This window comes from Jaculus jaculus, chromosome 17 (genome assembly GCF_020740685.1).
Source record: "Jaculus jaculus isolate mJacJac1 chromosome 17, mJacJac1.mat.Y.cur, whole genome shotgun sequence".
Classification (NCBI taxonomy): domain Eukaryota; kingdom Metazoa; phylum Chordata; class Mammalia; order Rodentia; family Dipodidae; genus Jaculus; species Jaculus jaculus.
Genome location: NC_059118.1, coordinates 14,884,851 through 14,904,986, shown reverse-complemented (window position 1 = coordinate 14,904,986; position 20,136 = coordinate 14,884,851). Strand labels below are relative to the sequence as shown.

Sequence of the window (20,136 nt, the reverse complement as noted above, 5' to 3'; positions counted from 1 at the left end):
AAGTGGCACTGGCTTCTCCCAGTGCTCCCCTTGATAGCTCAGTGAATTGCATGAAATTTAGACAACAACCTAAATTTGAGTCTCTGGTAACATCCACATGACCTTTTGTACATAATGAGATTTCTGAAGAAGCTTTTGATATGGTGCTTCCCAACAGTAATGCAATCTCGTGCATTCCTTGTCACAAAGTATACTTTCAGTTTATCACTTACGAGCTTCAGACCACAAAGAGTCTGCAAGCAAATCAGAGGACATGCTTTTATAAAAGAGAGGGAAGACAGATCAAATATATGTCCAACCTCCATGGTCTGGAATATGTGGTCTTTGCCGAGGTGGCTCACAGAAGGTTGTGGAACAGTGATTGTTACTGACATGGGGAACTGTGGAGTGCTTTCCCTTCCTTCATATTTGTGTCTTAGGTGGCACTGTCTTGTAGCAGCTGGTATCTGGCCCTGGGACTATGCATGGACATGGGTGGAGGGAAGGTCTTTTTCCCACTGTTTGTGATTCATCTCTCTAGAGGATTTACTTTGCCTTCAACCACATGGTTGCCAGGCTGTCTTCTGAGATGAAGAGGGAATCAAGAGTCATCACATCCATTCTTTTCTTATAGGATGTTTCCTTATCTTTGAGATGGGGCAGATATTTTCTGAGTCACCCCTAAACTGTTTTCCTTGGGAATGTGAAAGAGTGATTACCACTTGCATCCTTTTCCAGGGGACATTTTTTTCACACTTGTGTTAATGGGATGGGAGAGAGACTTTGAAAATCCACTAGTTTAATGGTAGACTTGATAGTAGAATCTGCCTTTTTCTTCCCAATTGAAAGAAGCTGGAAGAGTTTGCCGAAAATGCAGCAGGACCTGTTATCCTGGCTACAAATATACATACTCACTCCTGAGAATCTCTGTCTTGAAAAGAAAATGTGTTTGTTTCATGGAAACAGGTCAGCCAAGTGCCATCTGAGCTGTGTTTGTTTCTCTCCCAGCAGTGTTAAAATACTCCATGTTTCCCTAGTCCTTTCAAGGTCAGCTACTCTGTACTTCATGCTGCCTGCCAGGAGGGTCCTCTTGAATGCCAGACACTGGTGTCTCTTTTTATTTTTATTTTTGTTTTTTAGGTAGGGTTTCATTGTAGCTCAGACTGACCTGGAATTCACTTATGTAGTCTCAGGGTGGCCTCGAACTCATGGTGGTCCTCCTACCTCTGCCTTCCAAATGCTGGGGTTAAAGGCATGCGTCACCACACCCGGCTCACTTGTGTCTTTTGCCTGCTTCTCTTGGCAGGCAACTCTACTTGCTAACTAGCTTGGCAAAGAGGATAGTTATAAATAGTTCCTGATGGTTTTTCTTAAACCTTTCAACTGTCTTAAGTGATTTCACTTTTCCAAGGATAGCAAATAACTCCATAATTGATTAGTAACACAGACAACCATTTTTGTTTAATAGACGGTGCTTAAAGCATTTTTTTTAAACCATAGTATAAGTTGTAGCGTAACTTAAAGAAAGTAATTAGCTGTGTTCACTTCCTTTTGACATCCTTGAAAAGTTACAAAGATGGCAAATAGCATCATTTTATAGAAAGAAGAGATTAGGGAAGCAAAGTGGCTACTTTTACATGACACCATAAAATAGGAAATCTGAAAGTTAATAGGAATTTTGGATCGTAAATATTGCATGTATTGTGGGCATTTCTGCCTTGCTGGAGTCTGCAAGTCACAGCTTGCTGGCCAGTTCCAGCCCCCCACTGCCTGTTTTGTACGTCCTGTGGACTAAGAATGGATTTTGCATTTTTGAATAGCTAGAAAAAACTCCAAAGAGAATAATATGGCATGTGGAAATTACACGAAGCTCAATTTAGTTCATAAATAGTTTTGTTGGAATAAAGCACACCCATTTATTTGTTACCTGCACTTGTTTTAGTGCAGTGGCAAGTTGACCAGTTCCAAGAGAGACTGTATAACATAACAGTGTGACCTGTTTGAGAAAAAAATTGCCAACCCCTGGTCTGGGGTTTGGGTCCAGGAAAAGAATAGGTCACATATCAAGCATTGTACTAGACTGACATTATCTCCTTTTCTGGAGTGGATTTATTATCCACTATTAGGAACAATGTGTCCAAGGCCACATAGTTAATAAGTAGAAGAAATAATATATGATTGTCTGATCTCAGAGTTGACCTTACATAGTACAGCCCATAGCACCTAAATTTTCTTCCATTTTTGTTTGAATAATTCAGTTAGATAATTCTGCCACTTGTGCCTTAACTGTTGTCCCCACATGGCATTTCTTAACTTGTTGATATCATTTTAATTAGCTCATCATTCTGGGCCCTTAGCATTCTTCCCCATAGTGGTCATATGTGTCTGGCTTCTCAATGTTTTTAGCCAAATGTCTGGGGAATTTCCACAGTAGCTTCTCTGACCCCTGTGTGTGCTGCTGTAGCCTTCTCCAATCCATTCTAAGGCCACAGGATGGACCCCTCCTCACAGCCTGTATTGAAGGCTACTCCTTCCTAAGTGGGACACAGTTCTCCATGAAGCTTGGGAGGCAGATCAGAAACATTATTCTATTGGGTTTTAACTCATCATTGTTGTTTAGGCTTATAAGGAATGGAAGATCATTTCTTCATTCATACCTCCATCATCTGACTCCAAAGAAGAAAACTGGCCAGTGGCTGAAGTGCCCCTTGAGAAAACAAGCTCCTCTCAGACTCGGACCCTCATGGTGAACCCAGAAATGTACAAGGTGAATTTCTGCTATTTGTCCCACAGACTGATCTAGCATAGAACCAGCAAATAAAGCTTGTGAGAAGATGAAATGAAAAATGGAGCCTTGCACTTGTCTGCTTTTCCTTTATAGCAACAGTAGGAGTTAGTGTTAAAGGGAGAGACCTGGGCTGGATGCAGGAAGTACCTTCTATTCACCTCTGGTGCTAAACCCTATTCAAAAGTTTTGGTGCAGTCCTAGAGTGGGTCTTGAATAATTTGCTACTAATGACAAGTTGTAATACAAGTGTATGACTGCTTTAACTTTAAAAAGCAAGCCACACAGTTGTGAAATCCTGGTGTCCTGTTCAAAGCCTTGTAATATTTTTCTTAAAACTTGTATTTACATTTTTCCAAAATCAGAGTAAGCCCTTTAAAGCAAATTTGCAGTGCCACTGGAAACAAAGCTCATGGTGTGTGTCCTCCATCTTGTCCTTAGCTCCTGAATGGAGAGCTGAAGCAGCTGTACACTGCCATCACTCGGGCCCGGGTCAACCTCTGGGTCTTTGATGAAAACCTAGAGAAAAGGGCACCTGCTTTCAAATATTTCATTAGGAGAGATTTTGTCCAGGTTGTGAAGATGGATGAAAATAAGGGTAAGATCTTACTGAAGTATTTTCCCCCTCACACCCACCAAGGTAGGGTCTCACTCTGGCCCAGGATGACATTGCTGGCCTCAAACTCACAGCTATTCTCCTACCTCTGCCTCCTGAGTGCTGGGATTAAATGTGTGCACCACCACGCCCAGCTGAAGTATTCTTACTGCTGGAGAAACTTAGTTTCTCTCACCTGTTCTAGGTAGAAAGGGTGTAGGTTTTATTAGTTCATGTTCTGTAGTGCTGGAGGTTGGATGCAGGTCTTTGTGCATGTGATGTGAGTGCTGTTCTACTGAGCTATACTCTCAGCTTTAAAAAAAGTATTTATTTTTATTTTCATAATCTTAGAGCATTTTGACTCATTTATTAAGGTGTATGGGAGTGTGGTTGTGGAGGAATTGGAAGAGGTAACTCCTTCAGGAGAGAGTTTTTTTTTTTTTTTTGAGAGATGGGGGTGGGTGGGAGAAATGGCAAACCAGGGCCTTAGCCACTGAAATCTAACTCCAGATGCTTGCACCACCTACTGGGCATATGTGACCTTGTGCTTGCCTCACTTTTGTGTGTCTGGCTTATGTGGGATCTGGAGAGAGATTGAACATGGGTACTTAGGCTTTGCAGGCAAGAGCCTTAACCGCTAAGTTATCTCTCCAGCCCAGAAGATTTAAAAAAATATTTAAATATTTATTTACTTGAAAGAAAGAAAAAGATAGAGGAAGAAACAGAGAAAATGGGCATGCCAGGGCCTTCAGCCACTGCAAACTCCAGATGCATGTGCTGCCTTGTACATCTGGCTTACATGGGTACTGGGGAATTGAACCTGAGTCCTTAAGCTTTGGAGGCAAGTGCCTTAACCACTAACCACTCCAGCCCAAGGAGAAATCTTTTATTTGTTCTGTGAAAAGTGAGTGTTTTGCATAAAGATTGGAGGAAATAGGCCCTGTTGGGAGAATGCAAATTGCATTGAGCTTTTGGGCAGCTGATTGGTAGTGTCTTTCAAAATAAGACTGTAATTACAAGAAAATAAAAGCAAAGTGTCCAAGATGGAAAAAGGTAAGCTTTCAGTGGAATATCACATAACCTAAGGTAGACACGAGGTGGCCATTACATTACTGACTTCAAAGCAACTGTCATTACCTGGACAATATTGAGCCCATCAGCATTCTGTCATGTATGATGGAGGAAGGCAAAAAAAAAGAAAAAAGAAAAAAGAAAAAAAAAAGGCATCAAAATAGAAGAGGGACTAGTTAGCACCAGCATGGTGACTGGAGTTCTGATCCTCAGCTCCTATGTTAAGCCAAATGCAGTTAGCTCACAGGTCTGCAGTGTCAAATGCACCTATGGCAATGGGAGGCAGAGTCAGGAGAATCTCAAAGCTTGTGAGCCAGTGGGTGTGGTGTTCCCATCAGCAAACAAAAGAGACAGACCCTGTCTCAAACAAGGTAGGGAACAAGGCCTGACATCCTGAGGTTGTTCTCTGACCTCTACACATGCTCAGTGCTGTGCAAGCTCATACATACACAAACACCAAGAAAATCTGAGAGAATTTCAGTTTATTTTGTATCTTGTTAACATTAAGAATGCTCAGAATGAGGTTGGAGAGATAGCTTAGCTGTTAAGATGCTTGCCTGCAAAGCCTAAGGACTCAGATGCACAAGGTGGTACATGTGTCTGAAGTTCATTTGCAATGAGTGGCTAGAGGCCCTGGAGCATCTGTCCTCTCTATATATCTGCCTATTTCTCTCAAATAAATAAAAATTTAAACAATTATTATTTTTTTAAAAAGAATGCTCAGAATGCAAGAGAGACTGGTCTTAATTGTTATATTTGAGCATGTTAAGTTTCTTCAGAGTATCTATTTTTAGTGTGCAGAGGCATGTGGGGGTGAGGATGGTAACAGGATACTTTGGGTTTCTTTAACCTGGTTCCCTGGGGTTTTGGTGTGGAATAAAATCTCCCCCGGATTCACAATGAGAGGCTGTAGAGTCATCATTGCACTGTGCCTCAAGGGGCTTGGGGGAAGAAAGCTGGGGTGGGAACCAGGCTGTGGAACTTAGTGTGTGTTTTTGCACTTTTTGAACATGTTTGCTTGTTTCTCTGGTTGCTATCCATTGATCTGGGTATCTGACACTTCAGCTCTGATTTTGCTATTGGTGGTGTTTTGGCTTTCATTACCTTGTACTTCATGAAGCTGGGATTGTTGTTCATTGCCGGTGACTCTCTGAGGGCCTTGTTTGGGGAGGGCTGATCAAGTCATTAGTGGCCAGTGTGCAACACAAAGGACAGACACCAACAGGACTGTGTCAGATCACTTGCTGTGCTTACCGTGATTAGAATACTGTGTGTACATAGTTAGAAATACAGATGGTCCTTGATTTATGATGGTTTGACTTAGGGGTTTTCAGGTTTACAATGGTGCCTAAGTGATATACATTCAGTAGAAACTACGTTTTGAAATTTAATCTTTTGCCAGGCTAGTAATGTCTGTGTACAGTACACTCTTGCAGTGCTGGGCATTGACAGTGAGCCACAACTCCCAGTCATCCACAAGAGCAAATAACTGCAGAATACTTCTTGTACAAATCACCCTTGCTAAGCCCTGATGTCTGGGAGGTTAAGTGTATTTGACATGTTTTTGAATTATGACATCTTCAATTTACCATTGGGTTTCTTGGTATGTACTGTCCTGTGCTATAGGTAACATCAGTATTATCAAATTCTGTTGCCTTGTTCTCTGCTGTCTTAACTTGGAGGTGGAGAAGAACTAGCTGGCTTTATATTTTCAAGGAGGAATTAGTAATGGCTGTTTTCTGGTTCATAGCCATGGAAAAGGAAAGTAGACCAAAATTTAAAAACCAAACTGTATCTTTTCTCACTTACACCTCCTTTTTCTGAAACCCACACAAACCTTACTTGGTAAGTTAAAATATATCTTCATTAAAGACAAGAAGGCCAACATGGGTATACTTGTATGCTGTAGAAATTTGTTTTCTAACATTTTCTAGTGGCTAAAAGTATAAGATCAAGGCATAGCTTGGACTGATTTCTTCTGAGGTCTCTTCTTTTTGGTTTGTAGATGGTACCTTCTTGCTGTGTCCTTATACAGTCTTGTCTTCTGCGTAAATGTGCTCCTGGTGTGTATGTGTGTCCTAATTTCCTCTTATAGGTACTCCCCACTGGATTAGGGCTTACCCTATAAGCTTTACTTTTGAAGACTTTCTCTCTAAATATTGATAATAAAGGTTAGGACTTCAACAAATGAATTCTGCAGGGACACACTTCAGTCCAAGCAGGAAGTGTAAAAGAGCTAATAAGCACCAAACAAACCTGCTTTTCCTTTTCATTTTAGATTTTGATGATAGCATGTTTGTTAAGACCTCAACTCGCGAGGAGTGGATCACACAAGGAGACTATTACGCCAAGCACCAGTGCTGGAAGGTAAGGGGCTGGGCCAGGAGCCAGGGGAGAAGGGTCTGTGTTGACTACTGGCCTTGATAAACCTTACAGACATGTTTTTCATCATCATATTGGTCAGCAACAGGGAGAGTAAAAAGGTACTTGTGCCACTTCTTCTTAGTCATCAGGTCACAGCAAGGTGAGGACAGCTCCTTGTCCCCCTCACTCAGTGTAGCGTGACAACCCTCAAGAGCCGGCACACGGTGGTCGAGGGTCGTGGCCTGGTGTCACCAAGGAAGCTTCTTGTTTTTCTCCTTTTCCTTCTGTACTCTGTGCTTGGAAGCTTGCATTTTAAAGCAGTGACGAGTTGGCCTCTTGTCCATTTTTAATTGATCAGGCATAGACCTTGCTGACAGTCTGAGTCTGCATGTGGTCGAAGCTTTGCCACTTGACTCTACCGACTGACTCCCAGCCTCACATCGCCTCGTGAGCCTGAGCAGTGTTCTTCCTGGGCATGTAGTTAAAGAGCCCATTGCTTTCCCACAGTCAGCATCCCTGCATAGCACAGGCCTCTCTCAGGTGGGGCGCTGTGGCAGGCAGGCCTCTGCACAGGGTAGTGAGGATGGCAACTTTGCCTTCTCCTCGCACACGTGCTGCTGCAAACCAGTGCTGCTCGTTTTCTAATTCAACAATGAGAAGTCTGTCCTTAGACTCATTTCACAGTTCAGTGAAGTCATCGTGGGCCCAATCTTATTTTATCTCTTCCTTTTGTTAGAAATGTTTATTAGAGCCGGGTGTGGTGGCGCACACCTTTAATCCCAGCACTCGGGAGGCAGAGGTAGGAGGATCGCTGTGAGTTCAAGGCCAACCTGAGACTACAGAGTTAATTCCAGGTCAGCCTGGGCCAGAGTGAGACCCTACCTAGAAAAACAACAACAACAAAAAAAACGTTCTTTAGAGATGTTCCCTTCTGTAGTTGTACAGTGGGTGCTTCAGCACATCCAAACACCCCATTTTTCTTAGCAGTACCCAAGCAGTCATGAAAGACAGACACTTGCTTCTCACAGATCTCTTTTTACGTCTTAAGGCACCAGAGGACTTCCTCATACTTCTCACTGGTCACTAATAGGTCACAGGCCCATCTTCTCTTCAAGGGCATTTGGGAGTACACTATTGTCTAGAAGCCCTTTATGTTGGGTAGATTCTGTTACCTGGCAAGAAAGGGAGGAGAGTGCTGTGGGCAACCACAGTGTCCTACCAGAAATACACATTTCCTTAGGGTTGGCTGCTTGTGTGCTTGGTGCCTGTTCCCATAGCTCCAGCCCTTCCCGCACTGGGTTAGGATAGATGGTTTTCTTTGCTTCTTTGTACACCCCTTGTTGCTAGCCTGGCTTCTCAGTGACAATGCCTATAGTTTCTCTTCCACTTCTGAAGAGATACGGGGAGATAGTGATTTCACCAGGGTCGCGGGGGGGGGGGGAGGGGTGTCCTGCTGCTGCTCTGGTAACCTTTCTCGTTGAGTTTGTGGAGTTGGGCCTGAGTGCAGGGACTGGGCAGTGGTGAGGACTCTGAACCCTCAAGTCAAGCTGTGCTGTGAGCAAGGTGCCTGCAGTCTCACGTGCCTGGAGAAGGGACTCCTCTCCTCAGACCCTCCCCCGCCACTTGCTAGAAGAGTTTTGTTGCAGCAGTGAAAATAGTTGACATGTACAGTAGACGACTCATGTTGCCTCTAACTGCATAACAGATAAGCCCAAAGCTTGGCTCATTGCAGGGCATTTGTGCTGTTTCTAGTTCCATAGGTTGGCAACGTGAGTTCAACTGTGTATTTTTCTGGACTCACCTGGGGAACTTGTGTGTCTGCTCCTGGTTGCCAGCAGTTGCATAGGTCTGCTTCTGAGGACTGGCTGGTCTCTGGCTCCAGTGACTGGGTCACTGAGTTTTCTGGATCACCTGTCCTCATCCTTCAGCAGATCACTCTGAGCTTGTTCACATGACATCTCTTGAGGCCTGGTCTTAGGATCACTCCCGGGTCACTTCTGCTGAGTTTTCAGTCTCCATTGGAAGACAGGGGAGATGGTAGCCCTTGCTATGGTAGTAATGTCAGCAGCCACAACCTCATACTGTCAACGAGTGAGGGTCGAGATTGGGAGGATCAAAGGCTGGCCACATTTGCAGTCTCTTCTGTGAGCCAAGGAGATAGAGACTGCTGTGGTGTAGGTTTGGGTATGTCTAGAGAGTCATTTTTAAAATTATCTTCAGATCTTCATTGGGTCCCTGCCTAACTTAATTCATTGTGTGTCTTTGTTACAATTGGAAAGAAATGCTGAGCATTTGGCTGTCATCATAAACCCATGAACTTTTTGGTGGAATGAAGGGTGGGCAGAAGGGAGGGTAGGGAGAGATAAAATGGGCAGCAGGATGGGTATGAACTTGGAAAACTATACAAAATTTTACCCTTTATTCCTTTCAGAACATCATTGGTGTTGCCCATATGTGTTGTCCATGGATTTCCAACTATTTATTTCTTTTAAAATACCATTTGAATGTTTGAATCTAAAATCTTTTTAGGGGAGCCGGCACAGATGAGAATGTTATAAAAAGCCTTCTCCTCGCCTGACTTTATTTTGACCTGCTAAAGGACTTCAGGACTCAGGTGGTTTATTGAGTTTTTGGCTGCATGTCAATGAATGTTTCAGAGCCGCCATCCAAGATCATTCATTCAACAAATACTTGTTGAGTTGTGGGCCAAACATTATGTTTAGATCCTCGGAATATGATGGTGAGCAAAGAAGCATAGAGATTGGTGCTCAGACCCAGCTGGTGGGTGTCACAGATGAGACACCAACTGCCCTTACAGCCACCTGTTCTGGACAGGGGGTCAGGGAATCCCTCTTTGGGTCTTGAGCTGAGAGTTCTAGAAAGAATGAAGATAGACCGAGGAAAGAAGGAAGAGTTGCATTTCAGTCAGCAGAACATAGCCAAGGTCTTCAGGTAGGACAGAGTATGGCACAGGTCATAAGACGGAAGGGAACCTGGGGGAGAATGGAGCAAAGAGCATGATGAGAGGAAGTTGCCCTTTCTGCTTTATCAGCAGGCATTACTTAGTGCAGTGCCTGCCATCCACATTGAGACCAAATGCGAGCCTTCTGCTCCTTGTAGCCTCTACTAGGAGACAAGATGCAAGCATTCTTGCTTTAGAAGAGCAGAGCAGCTTTCTGCTGGCTAGTACTAGGGTTAGGGGCCCTGTGCCAGTCACCTGCACACATCATAGAGGATTTACCTGAGGAGATCCACATACTCCGAGGATCTGGATGTGCTGTGATGCCATCTCTACAGCATTTCTACCCCTTGCACCTGCTGCTGCTGCTGCTCTGTCAGCACAGTGTGCCTCTGCAGTTAGCAACTGTGTTAAAGCCCAGAAAAATCACTGGGTGACTGGTTCAGTCACTCTATGGCTCTGACTGAGGTTGCTACTATGGACAATGAGGAGGAGGATGTCTCTTGCACGTGGTATTGGAAGGTTGAGCAAAGTTGTTAAATTGTGGAGCCCTATAGAAATATGTAATGTATACGTTTTTCATGGCTTCTGGCTAGTTTGTAATGAATCCTTTGGGTGTGTTAGCTGGTCCCACAGCTGGACTCGGTCTTCTGAGACTCCTCCCTTTAGCACGTCTGCCCCTTCCTTCTCCTCCCTCTCAGATTGGACAGGGCCAGACTTAGAGCTCTGTCCATAGGAACATAATGCATGCTTTAACTCCTGTTTTATGTCATGTCCCTTACCTTGCGGGGAATCAAATCTTTGGCCTCTTCCAGGTTGCAGCTAAGTGTTACCAGAAAGGAGCTGCATTTGAGAAGGAGAAGTTGGCCCTGGCCCACAACACTGCTCTGAACATGAAATCCAAGAAAGTTAGCCCCAAGTAAGTATCTTGGGACCATGTCAGACTTGTTCTGATAAAAGTAACAGGCTAAATATGTTGGTGCTATGTCACTATATTATGAAAATACTACTTTTGTTTCCCTTTCCCAGGGATAAGCAGTTACAGTATTTGGAACTGGCTAAAACTTACTTGGAATGCCATGAGCCAAAGCTGTCCCTCAAGTGCCTGAGCTATGCCAAGGAGTTTCAGCTCTCTGCTCAGCTGTGTGAGAAGCTGGGAAAGGTATGCCCCCACCCTAGAAGTGCTCCTGGGGGAATGGAGCTTCCCTTCAGCAGATGGAGGGGTAGGCGCTTCACAGTGCTTGTGGCAGGAAGAGGTTCCAGTCCTGTCAGCTATGGTGACCCCTCTTTAGAAGATTGAATGGTTGTGTATGTATGTTTGTCCACGTTCATTCTAATAGTCAATGCCGAACATTAACCACAAGGAGGCCAGGTTTTCATGCCAGAAACAAATGGGTGTTAAAATATTCTTGCTTTCTTTCTCTATGATCATAGCCTGGAGTCATCTTGGGTGAATGGTCTGGTGTTTACCTGGAGATTTTTTTGTGTTCCCAGAAATTCCCATAGGTCTTCACTGACCAATCCAGCAACCACATGTGGCTATGTCATTTAAAAGTTAAATTAGGTAAAAGGAAATGATAGTAAACATTTGAATCCGTAGGTTATACTACCCCATATCAAGATCTCAGTGTTCAGATGTGGTGAGTGGACAGCAGATTGGATTATTCTTCCATGCCCACAGAGGTTGAGCAATGCTGTTGTCAGTGTTAAAATCAGTCTCTATTGACTTAGCTCATGTGCTTTTTGTTGAACACTCTTGAAGTTATTAGTGGTATAAATTGGTGTGTGTGTAGACATGTATTTGCAGATGCACATGCTCTGCCCTGTGTGCACACAGAGGCCAGAGAATATCTAGAGTCCTCTTCACTCATTTGCTTTGTTTCCTCAAGACTGTCTGTCAGCTCAGAGCTGCCATTTTCCCTGCCTCTCCCCCGGTCTGCAAGCGCAGGGGTTCTCTAGTCTTCACCTGCTTCAGGGCTGGGGTTATAGACACATATGGGCACACTCAGCTATGCAGTAAGCACTGTTAACTGCCATCTCCCCAGACCACATGTATTTGGAATTTTGTTGAAAACATTATTTACCTCTAGGCCACAAAGATATTCTTACACATTTTCCCTCAATAGTTTTTCATATTTAGACTATTACCCAACCTGGAATTTATCTTTGAATATAGTGTGAAGATGAACTTTTTTTTTCCTTCAGTTTATAAATAATTCATTTTCATAATACATCTTATAAGTGGACTCTAAAAATTGACTGACAATCATCTTTATTATTCATGGTATTAGTTTATTTTTATGATAGGTTAGGATACTGTAAATAAACATAAACTGTTCTGTTCTAGATAAGAGATGCTGCCTATTTCTATAAGCGATGCCAGTGCTACAAAGATGCCTTCAGATGCTTTGAACAGATTCAGGAATTCGATCTTGCTCTCAGAATGTACTGCCAAGAGGAGCTTTTTGAGGAAGCTGCTATTGCAGTGGAAAAGTAGGTGGTTTTATTACTGTGCATCTTGGGGACCTCATGCCTAGGATGGTCACTTTGCTGCTTATTAAGTGGTCTGACCGTGCCTGCTTCCTTTGCTTGAGTGGCCTGACACACAGTACCATAAGGAGAAGGGCAGGTGAGTCTGTCTCCGGGATTCTTGATTAGGTCTGTTAAAATGTGAGGAGAGGAGCAGGTGAGGACTGTGTCTCCTAGTCTCTTAATAAGTCTGACGCAGTGCTGTGAGGAGATGGGCCTGAGGAAGGTGCAGGGCCTGTCACAGGGTGTTCATAGCATGATTACTGACTCCAGTCAGTAGAACACAAGGACCTTGAGAGCTTCGTTAGTCTGACTCTAACACATTACACTTGGCAATAGAAAATAACAGGTGATGGGCTGGAGAGATGGCTTAGTGGTTAAGCACTTGCCTGTGAAGCCTAAGGACCCTGGTTCAAGGCTCCATTCCCCAGGACCCATGTTAGCCAGATGCACAAAGGGGGGGGGCCGCACGTGGCTGGAGTTCATTTACAGTACCTTGAGTCCCTGGCATGCCATTCTCTCTCTCTCTCTCTCTCTCGCTGCCTCTCTCTCTCTCTCTGTCACTTTAAAATAAATAAAAACAAAAACAAAAAAAAATTTAAAAATAGAAAACAACAGGTGAGATACGATGATGTAGGCTGGTGCCATTGCTGGTGTTTACATGGTATCCATTTCATCCTTTCTCATTGATCACATTCAAATTTATCCGAGTTGTACCCCCCAAATGATGTGACACTTCAGTTTTGAATGTGTAAATGTTGCCCTTTACATTTAACTTTTGCTTGAGTTGTAACTCCACAGTATTTCATCAAGTAAGTGCCCTAGAAAAAAGAGGTTATTATTCATAATTGTACTGATAATTGCATAATCGTGAAGTACTTGTAGAACCGATTGAGTCGGGAGTCTCCATAAGTTACTTAGTATTATATTTTGGAGTGAAAAATTGGGTGAAAATCAGTTGACATTTATATCCTCTGCCTTTGCAGGTATGAAGAAATGCTAAAGACCAAGACCCTTCCAGTCCCCAAGCTCTCCTATTCTGCTAGTCAGTTCTACTTGGAGGCTGCAGCAAAATACCTGAGTGCCAACAAGACCAAGGAAATGACGGCTGTCCTCTCAAAGCTCGATGTGGAAGACCAGCTGGTGTTCCTGAAATCTCGGAAGCGCCTTGCAGAGGCCGCAGACCTGCTCAACAGAGAAGGTCGGAGGGAAGAGGCTGCCCTGTTGATGAAGCAACATGGCTGCTTCCTGGAGGCCGCCAGGCTCACTGCTGACAAAGACTTCCAGGCATCCTGTTTGCTGGGAGTTGCCCGCCTCAATGTGGCCAGGGGCTTGAACATAGAGCACACAAAGGCCATTCTGAGAGAAGCCCTCGATCTCTGCTGTCAAACCAGCCAGCTCTCTGGCTTAGCAGAGGCCCAGTTCCTGCAGGGTATCATCCTGAGAGACTTTCAGAAGCTCAGGGATGCCTTCCTCAAGTTTGATACACTCAACCACTCAGCTGGAGTGGTGGAAGCACTCTACGCAGCAGCCATCTGGTGTGAGTCTGAGCCTCAGAAGGTTCTGGCCCTGGCTCCAGGGGGCTTGGAAGTCCTTCTCAGTCTGGTCAGGGCTCTCAAAAGAGTGACTAACAATGCTGAGAAGGAAATGGTCAAATCTTGCTTTGAGTTTTTCGGAATTTCCCAGGTGGATGCCAAGTATTGTCAGATAGCTCAGAATGAACCTGGGCCCTTACTAAGAATCATTTCTGATCTGGATTTGACCTTGAGTGAGAGGAAAATAAAAGATCATTTCTTGATAACAACTGAGCACGTGAAGCTGGCCCTGAACAAGCACCTTTTAAATAGACTGTGTCAGATCACACAGATCCTACTTGGGAAGACTTACCCGGGGGTCTGCATGAGGTTTATTGCAGGTTTAAAATGTGAAGACCAACGATGTGAAGATTTCCACAGACCCCTGCGTCGCTGTGAGGCCAAGTGTATGGTTCAGTCGAAGATGCACCTGGTAGCAATCAATGGATTGCTTTTGGAAGCCAAAAAAGTATTCCCTAAAACTTTGGCTGAAGAACTTGAAGAGATCGATTGTATTTTGTCTACAGATATGTATGGCCTTTGCAAATCCTTCCTAAATGTTCTCTTCCCTAGACATTTCCATCAGAGGGTGCTGTCAGAAAACCCCATGGCATGCAAAGAGATCCTCAAGCCAAATTACAAATCCTTCCGATTCTACAGGTTGGCCTTGAAAGAGTACATTCACTATCTGTTTCAAAACGAAAGTGCACACAGCCGCCGGGAATCCACAGACCTGTGGCTGAGCGCCATGCAGGCTTTTCTGCTCTCCTCGAGCTACCCAGAGGAGTTTGAAAGGCTACTCCACCAGGAGGAGAACAGCTACAACCGGGAACTGAAGACTCTGGAGGCTGACAAGGAGGAAAAAGGCAGGGGGAGGGGCAGCAGAATGAAAGGAATAGAAGGGAAATTTGGCATGCTGGTGCCCAACAAGGACAATGAAAGCACTGAGAAGACCCATCTGTGCTTCATCCGCCTCCTGGAGACTTCCATAGACCAACTGTATGTTCATAGAAACCCCGAAGACTACAAGAGACTCTTTTACCGCTTCATGAATGTCCTTATCAGAAGGTGCAAAGAGCCGCTCATCCCCAGCATTATCAACACAGTGGTGCTGCTGGAGCTCCAGTTTGTCCACTGCGGAGTGGTGCTGGCCCGCCTGCGGAAGAACACCATCCTGTGCCTCCCCAAGAGCTACATCGCACTCCTGCACTACTGGGAGTTTCTGTCTGGCAAGAAGGACAGGGAGCCGGTGGATGTGTTCTCCATCATTCAGGAGTACAAGCCAAAGGATGTGACCAGAGCCATTCAGGACTTACGGTTCCACCTCTCCTACCTCGCCAAGGTGCTGTGTGGCTACGAGAATATGAACTTCAATGTCCTGCTCGATGCCTTCAGTGAAGTCGACCATGTGATTTCTGGTGAGGCGGAGCGGACGCTGGTGCTGTGCTTGGTGATGCTAGTCAATGCGGAGGATATCCTGCAGCCCATGTGCAAGCCACTTCTGAACCGCCACTTCCAGGAGATCCAGACAAGGCTGCAGCTCATGAGCGTGGACTGGCCGGACCAGGTTCCCGAGCGGCTGCGGAGGGTGGTGCAGCGGGTGTTGATGGCAGGCAGCGTGAAGTCCGTGGCAGAGGCACTGCAGGACCTGCTCTTTGCACGGGATGAAGAATACCTGGTGGATTGCCGCTGGCGCTGGGACAGCGTGCCTGCCAAAGGCGCTGTGGTCCGTGGCCTCCATCATGAAGAAGTCAGACTGAACCGTTTGCTCTGTGTGGGCTCGGCGGGTCACTTTGATGAGCTGGAGTGCGAGTTTGGTCAAGATGAGACTGATGAGCTGGCACTGGAAGACCGAGATCACTTTCTGGCTGCCATCCTTTTCCAGAAGCAGTGGAAGGCCTCTATCCAGCGCAAGCTGCGCAGGGCCTGCCTGGTGGTAGCTCTGTGCATCAGCTGGAGGAGATGGGTCCAGAGAGACCAGGTTAGGGAGGAAACCAGGGAGCCTAGGGCTGGGAGCTTCAAAAGAGCTGATGTGGATCGGACCCAGTGTGACCTATGTGGAGTGAAGTTCATCCGCAGCCCCGAGAACTACTTCAGTCCCAGCAGAGCATTTGAAGGCGCGACCTTAGGGGCTGTAGTCCTTTCCAACTCTGAGCTGGAAGGGAGGGAATGTCGAGAGAGAAGCAATGAGTCCTACGAGCAGCACATCCATCTGGAAAGTCATCAGCAGCAGCAAGCAGCTTACCAGAAATACCTGGAGTTTTTCCGTGAGAAGGTGGATCCAGCCATTGATGAGGGCAAGCTGGTAGTTCAGGGCATCGAGCAGAGCATATGGATCCGCAGTCATGTGGGCTCCAAGGAGCAGAGCCGCATGCTACAGAGGAAAGTGCAGGAGCACATCCGGCGGGTTTCAGAGATGGTGGAGGAGCTGTACAGGCGCAAGGCCTGGGCTGAAGGTGAGGGCCTTCACCTGTGGAGGTGGGACCGCGTGGTCGTGGGCCTGACAGGCACTCTGAGTTAAGAGTAACTTGAAGATGATGGATGTCAGCATTAGCAGAAAGACAAGTAAACAATATTCTCAGATCTTATTGTTTGGACCACACAGAATTAAATGTTTTGGATGTGTTTTCAGCCAGGATGATTTCTCTAGGCACTGTGGATGAGAAAATAATTTTCTAACTAATTCTGTGGAGAAGTTACAGGGAGAATGTGTGAAATCCTGAGGGCACTCTTTGAGGTGCTTTTGAATTATTTATTCAGTGACCTTTTCTTCAGCATCTACAGCTGGCACTGAAATTGTAGATCTCTTAGGTTGGCTCCTAAGTCACAGAGAGTCAAGTTTCCTTATGAGCTAGCAACTCTACAAGTTATGTGTAAAATTGCATCCTTTATTATGTGTATATATGTATGCTGTGGGTGGATAGATGTATATAATGTGTGTATATGTATGTTACATATGTATGAATGTGTATGATGTGTATGTGTATGTATGTTATGGATGGGTATGTGTGGTGTGTGTATGTATGGGCACACATGTGCCATAACACATGCATGGGGGTTTGAGGATAACTTTGGGTATTTGTCCTCACCTTTCACTTTGAGATAGGGTCTCCTGTGTGTGTGTGTAAAATTGCATTTCAAAAATGTTCTGTTATTCAGCTACTTTCCCCAGGTTAGGACTTAGTGACCTTTTGATCACAAGTTTCTTGGAAAGGGTTGCTGTCAGCAAGTTGTACATACACACAGCAATGGGGTAGCATTTAATGGTACCTTATGCTTGTGGTGACAGTGGCAGGATGAAGCTCTGGGTCCCTTACATGGTAGGAAGGTTCTGTTTAGTGAGATCCCAGACTGGACATTGGGGCATGGGGCTGTAGCCTCATGCTTGATAAAGTCTCCAGCTTGCAGCCAGCCGTCCCTTCATTAGAGCTCGTATTTGATTTCCACAGCAGGGGAAGCAATGTCTCGGCAGGTGAGGGTTCTGGCACTATCAGTCAAGGATGCACAGGAGTGGCTGACTAAGACAGAGCTCCGCTTAAAAGAGGAAGGTAAGGATCCTGAGGTCTTTGCTACTTCTGCTCTCAGGTTAGCCTCAAGTGGGTTTTCCACTGATGTCAAGAGTTACCATCCCCCTCTGGGAGTATCATGCTGATGAGCCAAACTACTAGTAACACAGTTTATCTGTGTGACTGTGAGGGCCATTATTCTGGGCTTACATATGTTGCTAAAAACTTCTTGGTTGCATATGAGCCATTATTGATGGTATCAGTCATGTGCATACTAAATACAGTGACTCTCAAGGATAATGCAAAAGCCATTTCTTGATAAATGCTTGTCTCTGTCATTCCCTCATTTTAGTGGTGGTAATCTATTGAGTCTAGTATGTGCTGGTGCTGGTCTGGTCCTGGGATACAATGGTAATCAAAGTAGAGCCATTGGAAAGTTGCCAGAGGGTTTCAGGCTTGTGGGTGGTGAGTGCCTCAGCTTCTTGATTGGGAGTTGGAAAGTTCTGGCACATTCTTTGTGATTCAGAATGTCTCTCCTTGCCTTTTAAACATCTACGTCCTCCACACTGGACCATAGTTCTTGCTTTGAGCCTTTCCATGTCTTAATCCAGATGCTACTGGAAAAGCCAGAAGTCAGAACGGAAGAAAACTTGGGAAGAATTTGGCTAGTCCCTCAGAGGACTATGGTTTTGTAATTGTTTCAAAAGAAAGCTATTTGGCATAGCAACTCAAGAAACCAGCCTCAAAGAATTGGATTTTGGAGGAAGGAAGGTCTTTGCTTTGGCTGTTCTTGGGAAGCAGTGTCAGTATTCAAAGAACACTTGGTGTCTATCTGGCGGAGAGCTTTGTATCTTTAGCTTCAGACTATGATTGATGATTATGGAAACAACAGGTTTTTACCAGGATGCCAGACTTTACAGTAGAGTAGGAAATTGCTGTCCTCACTTTGTTGTTCTTTCTTCTTAAATAGGTATTGTTCAGGAAGATGACTATGAAAACGAAGTTGAAGACTTTGGTGAGCTCCGTCCTAGAAGGCGTTCACGGAAATGTGGGAAGCAGAGGAAGTATTAATGTCTTACACAGCTGCCTCTTACACTCTCAGACATTCCATCCAGTCCTAGAGTTCTGAATGCTGAGGCCAGAGAGAAAAAGAACATGGATTAGTGTTTCAAAAATAAGTGTAGGCCACCTTTGCTTTTCATTCTTGTTATTTCTCTTAGCCTGAAGGGACCTCATGATTATTTTCCAAGCTGAAATCTAACGGTATTGGTCCCTTCAAATATGTCCAGTTTAGGGGAGTGGTAGTTGAAGAGAACACTGGGACTCCTAGTGTCAGGCTCTCTGGCTTATCGCCATTTGATGTGAGTCAGGAGAGAACTAGGCATTTAAGATGAGTGTCCTGGACTTCGCACAGTGCCCTGTTTGGGTCAGGAAATCCTTCTGTAGATCTCACATCTGCTGTGAGCAGCGCAGAAACTCGATGTACCCAGGGTTCATTTGGGTCTGCCATCATTACCCTGAACCCGGACTACTTTCTGGTTGTCTGTGATACGTTAGCTTTTTCTCTCTGGTATCTTTTCTACCCTCCCTCTTCCCTTCATTTGCTGTGGTTATTTTCAGCTACCTGTGCAAGTTGCGGATAGACTACCTCAGAATGTAGTCAAGCATTCACTCAGCATCCTTTGGACACTTTTTTTTTCTTCCTTTCTTAATTCCTTCCTTTCTTCTCTCCCTCCTCACCTCTCTCCCTTCCCTCCCTCCCCTCCCTCCCTCTCTCCGTATCTATCTGTCTGTCTGTCTGTCTGTCTGTCTGTCTGTCTGTCTATCTATCTATCTATCTATCGAAATGTTCAGGGGTGTTCCTGGTCTGCCTCTCCATGGTGGTCCTACCTTTTCCTTGGCTATTGTGTTGATGTCCTGAGAAGTGCTTTGTGCATTGGCTAGCTCTCTACATCTAGGTTTCTTGGTTCTCCCCGGCAAGTTTGACACCATGCCTAGGTTGACATCTTGAGTTTCCTCCTGCTGAGCACACTGCTGTGGGACAATCTTTGAAATTTGGTTGTAGATTGCTGCCACGTGGCCAGTAGGCCCTGAAAGAAAGGGTTGCAAAAGGGGCTGTTTGTAGCAGGTCAGTGTTCCCCTCCACCCACTGCCAGTAGTTTGCCCTCATGTGGAAGCAAGCTTTCCTGCCTCTCTAATGGTCACTGCCCACCCTTGCCCTGAGCCCAGGGTCACACTGCTCTCGGACAGTCTGTCATAACAGAGTCAGTGTCTCCACTGTGCGACTGCTGCTGCTCACGCTCCCTCCGCTGTCTTTCTAATGACTCACTTCCTCGAAATGTTTGCTTTATAATTTTGATTGAGTTATGTTTCTCATTTATATTTCAGATTTTTATAAACTTGCCAGAAATAATCCCTATCAAATATTGCTGTATTCCTACATTTTTATAAAGTTATAGCATCTCTTACGTGTCCTTTTCTTTATTTATGATCCCTGTGTAGAGTAAAGGCGTGAATTTTGGGGCTGGTTCTGTCTGGGCTGTGGGTTGATGCTGGCCAGGCAAAGTTCTCTGTGACCACTGAGGTTTAGGCCTCTAGAGCTGTGGAGATGGCTTCTTGGTTAACAGCACTCCCTTGCGAGCCTGCAGTTCCAGGTTCCATTCCCCAGCACTCCTTATAAAACGAGAGACAAAGCAGCATGCATGTCTGTGATCTTAACACGCCTACGTTAGCAATGTGAGGTAGAGCCAGAGAATCCTAGCATATGGGCCAGC

General features: G+C 45.1%; 1 protein-coding gene across 2 annotated transcripts in view; it reads left to right on the top strand.

Annotated features, from left to right (window-relative positions):
• Nucleotides 1-19,826, top strand: part of Trank1 (tetratricopeptide repeat and ankyrin repeat containing 1) — a 117,784-nt gene extending 97,958 nt beyond the window's left edge. For both annotated transcript variants that reach the window (XM_045136938.1, XM_045136937.1), the window contains 9 exons: nt 2,600-2,746; nt 3,206-3,362; nt 6,709-6,797; nt 10,569-10,672; nt 10,783-10,915; nt 12,101-12,246; nt 13,269-16,312; nt 17,306-17,404; nt 18,333-19,826. In XM_045136938.1, the coding sequence (XP_044992873.1) occupies nt 2,600-2,746; nt 3,206-3,362; nt 6,709-6,797; nt 10,569-10,672; nt 10,783-10,915; nt 12,101-12,246; nt 13,269-16,312; nt 17,306-17,404; nt 18,333-18,433 (4,020 nt within the window). In that variant the 3' untranslated portion in view covers nt 18,434-19,826. The remainder of the gene's footprint in view (nt 1-2,599; nt 2,747-3,205; nt 3,363-6,708; nt 6,798-10,568; nt 10,673-10,782; nt 10,916-12,100; nt 12,247-13,268; nt 16,313-17,305; nt 17,405-18,332) is intronic.
• Nucleotides 19,827-20,136: the final 310 nt, after the last annotated feature.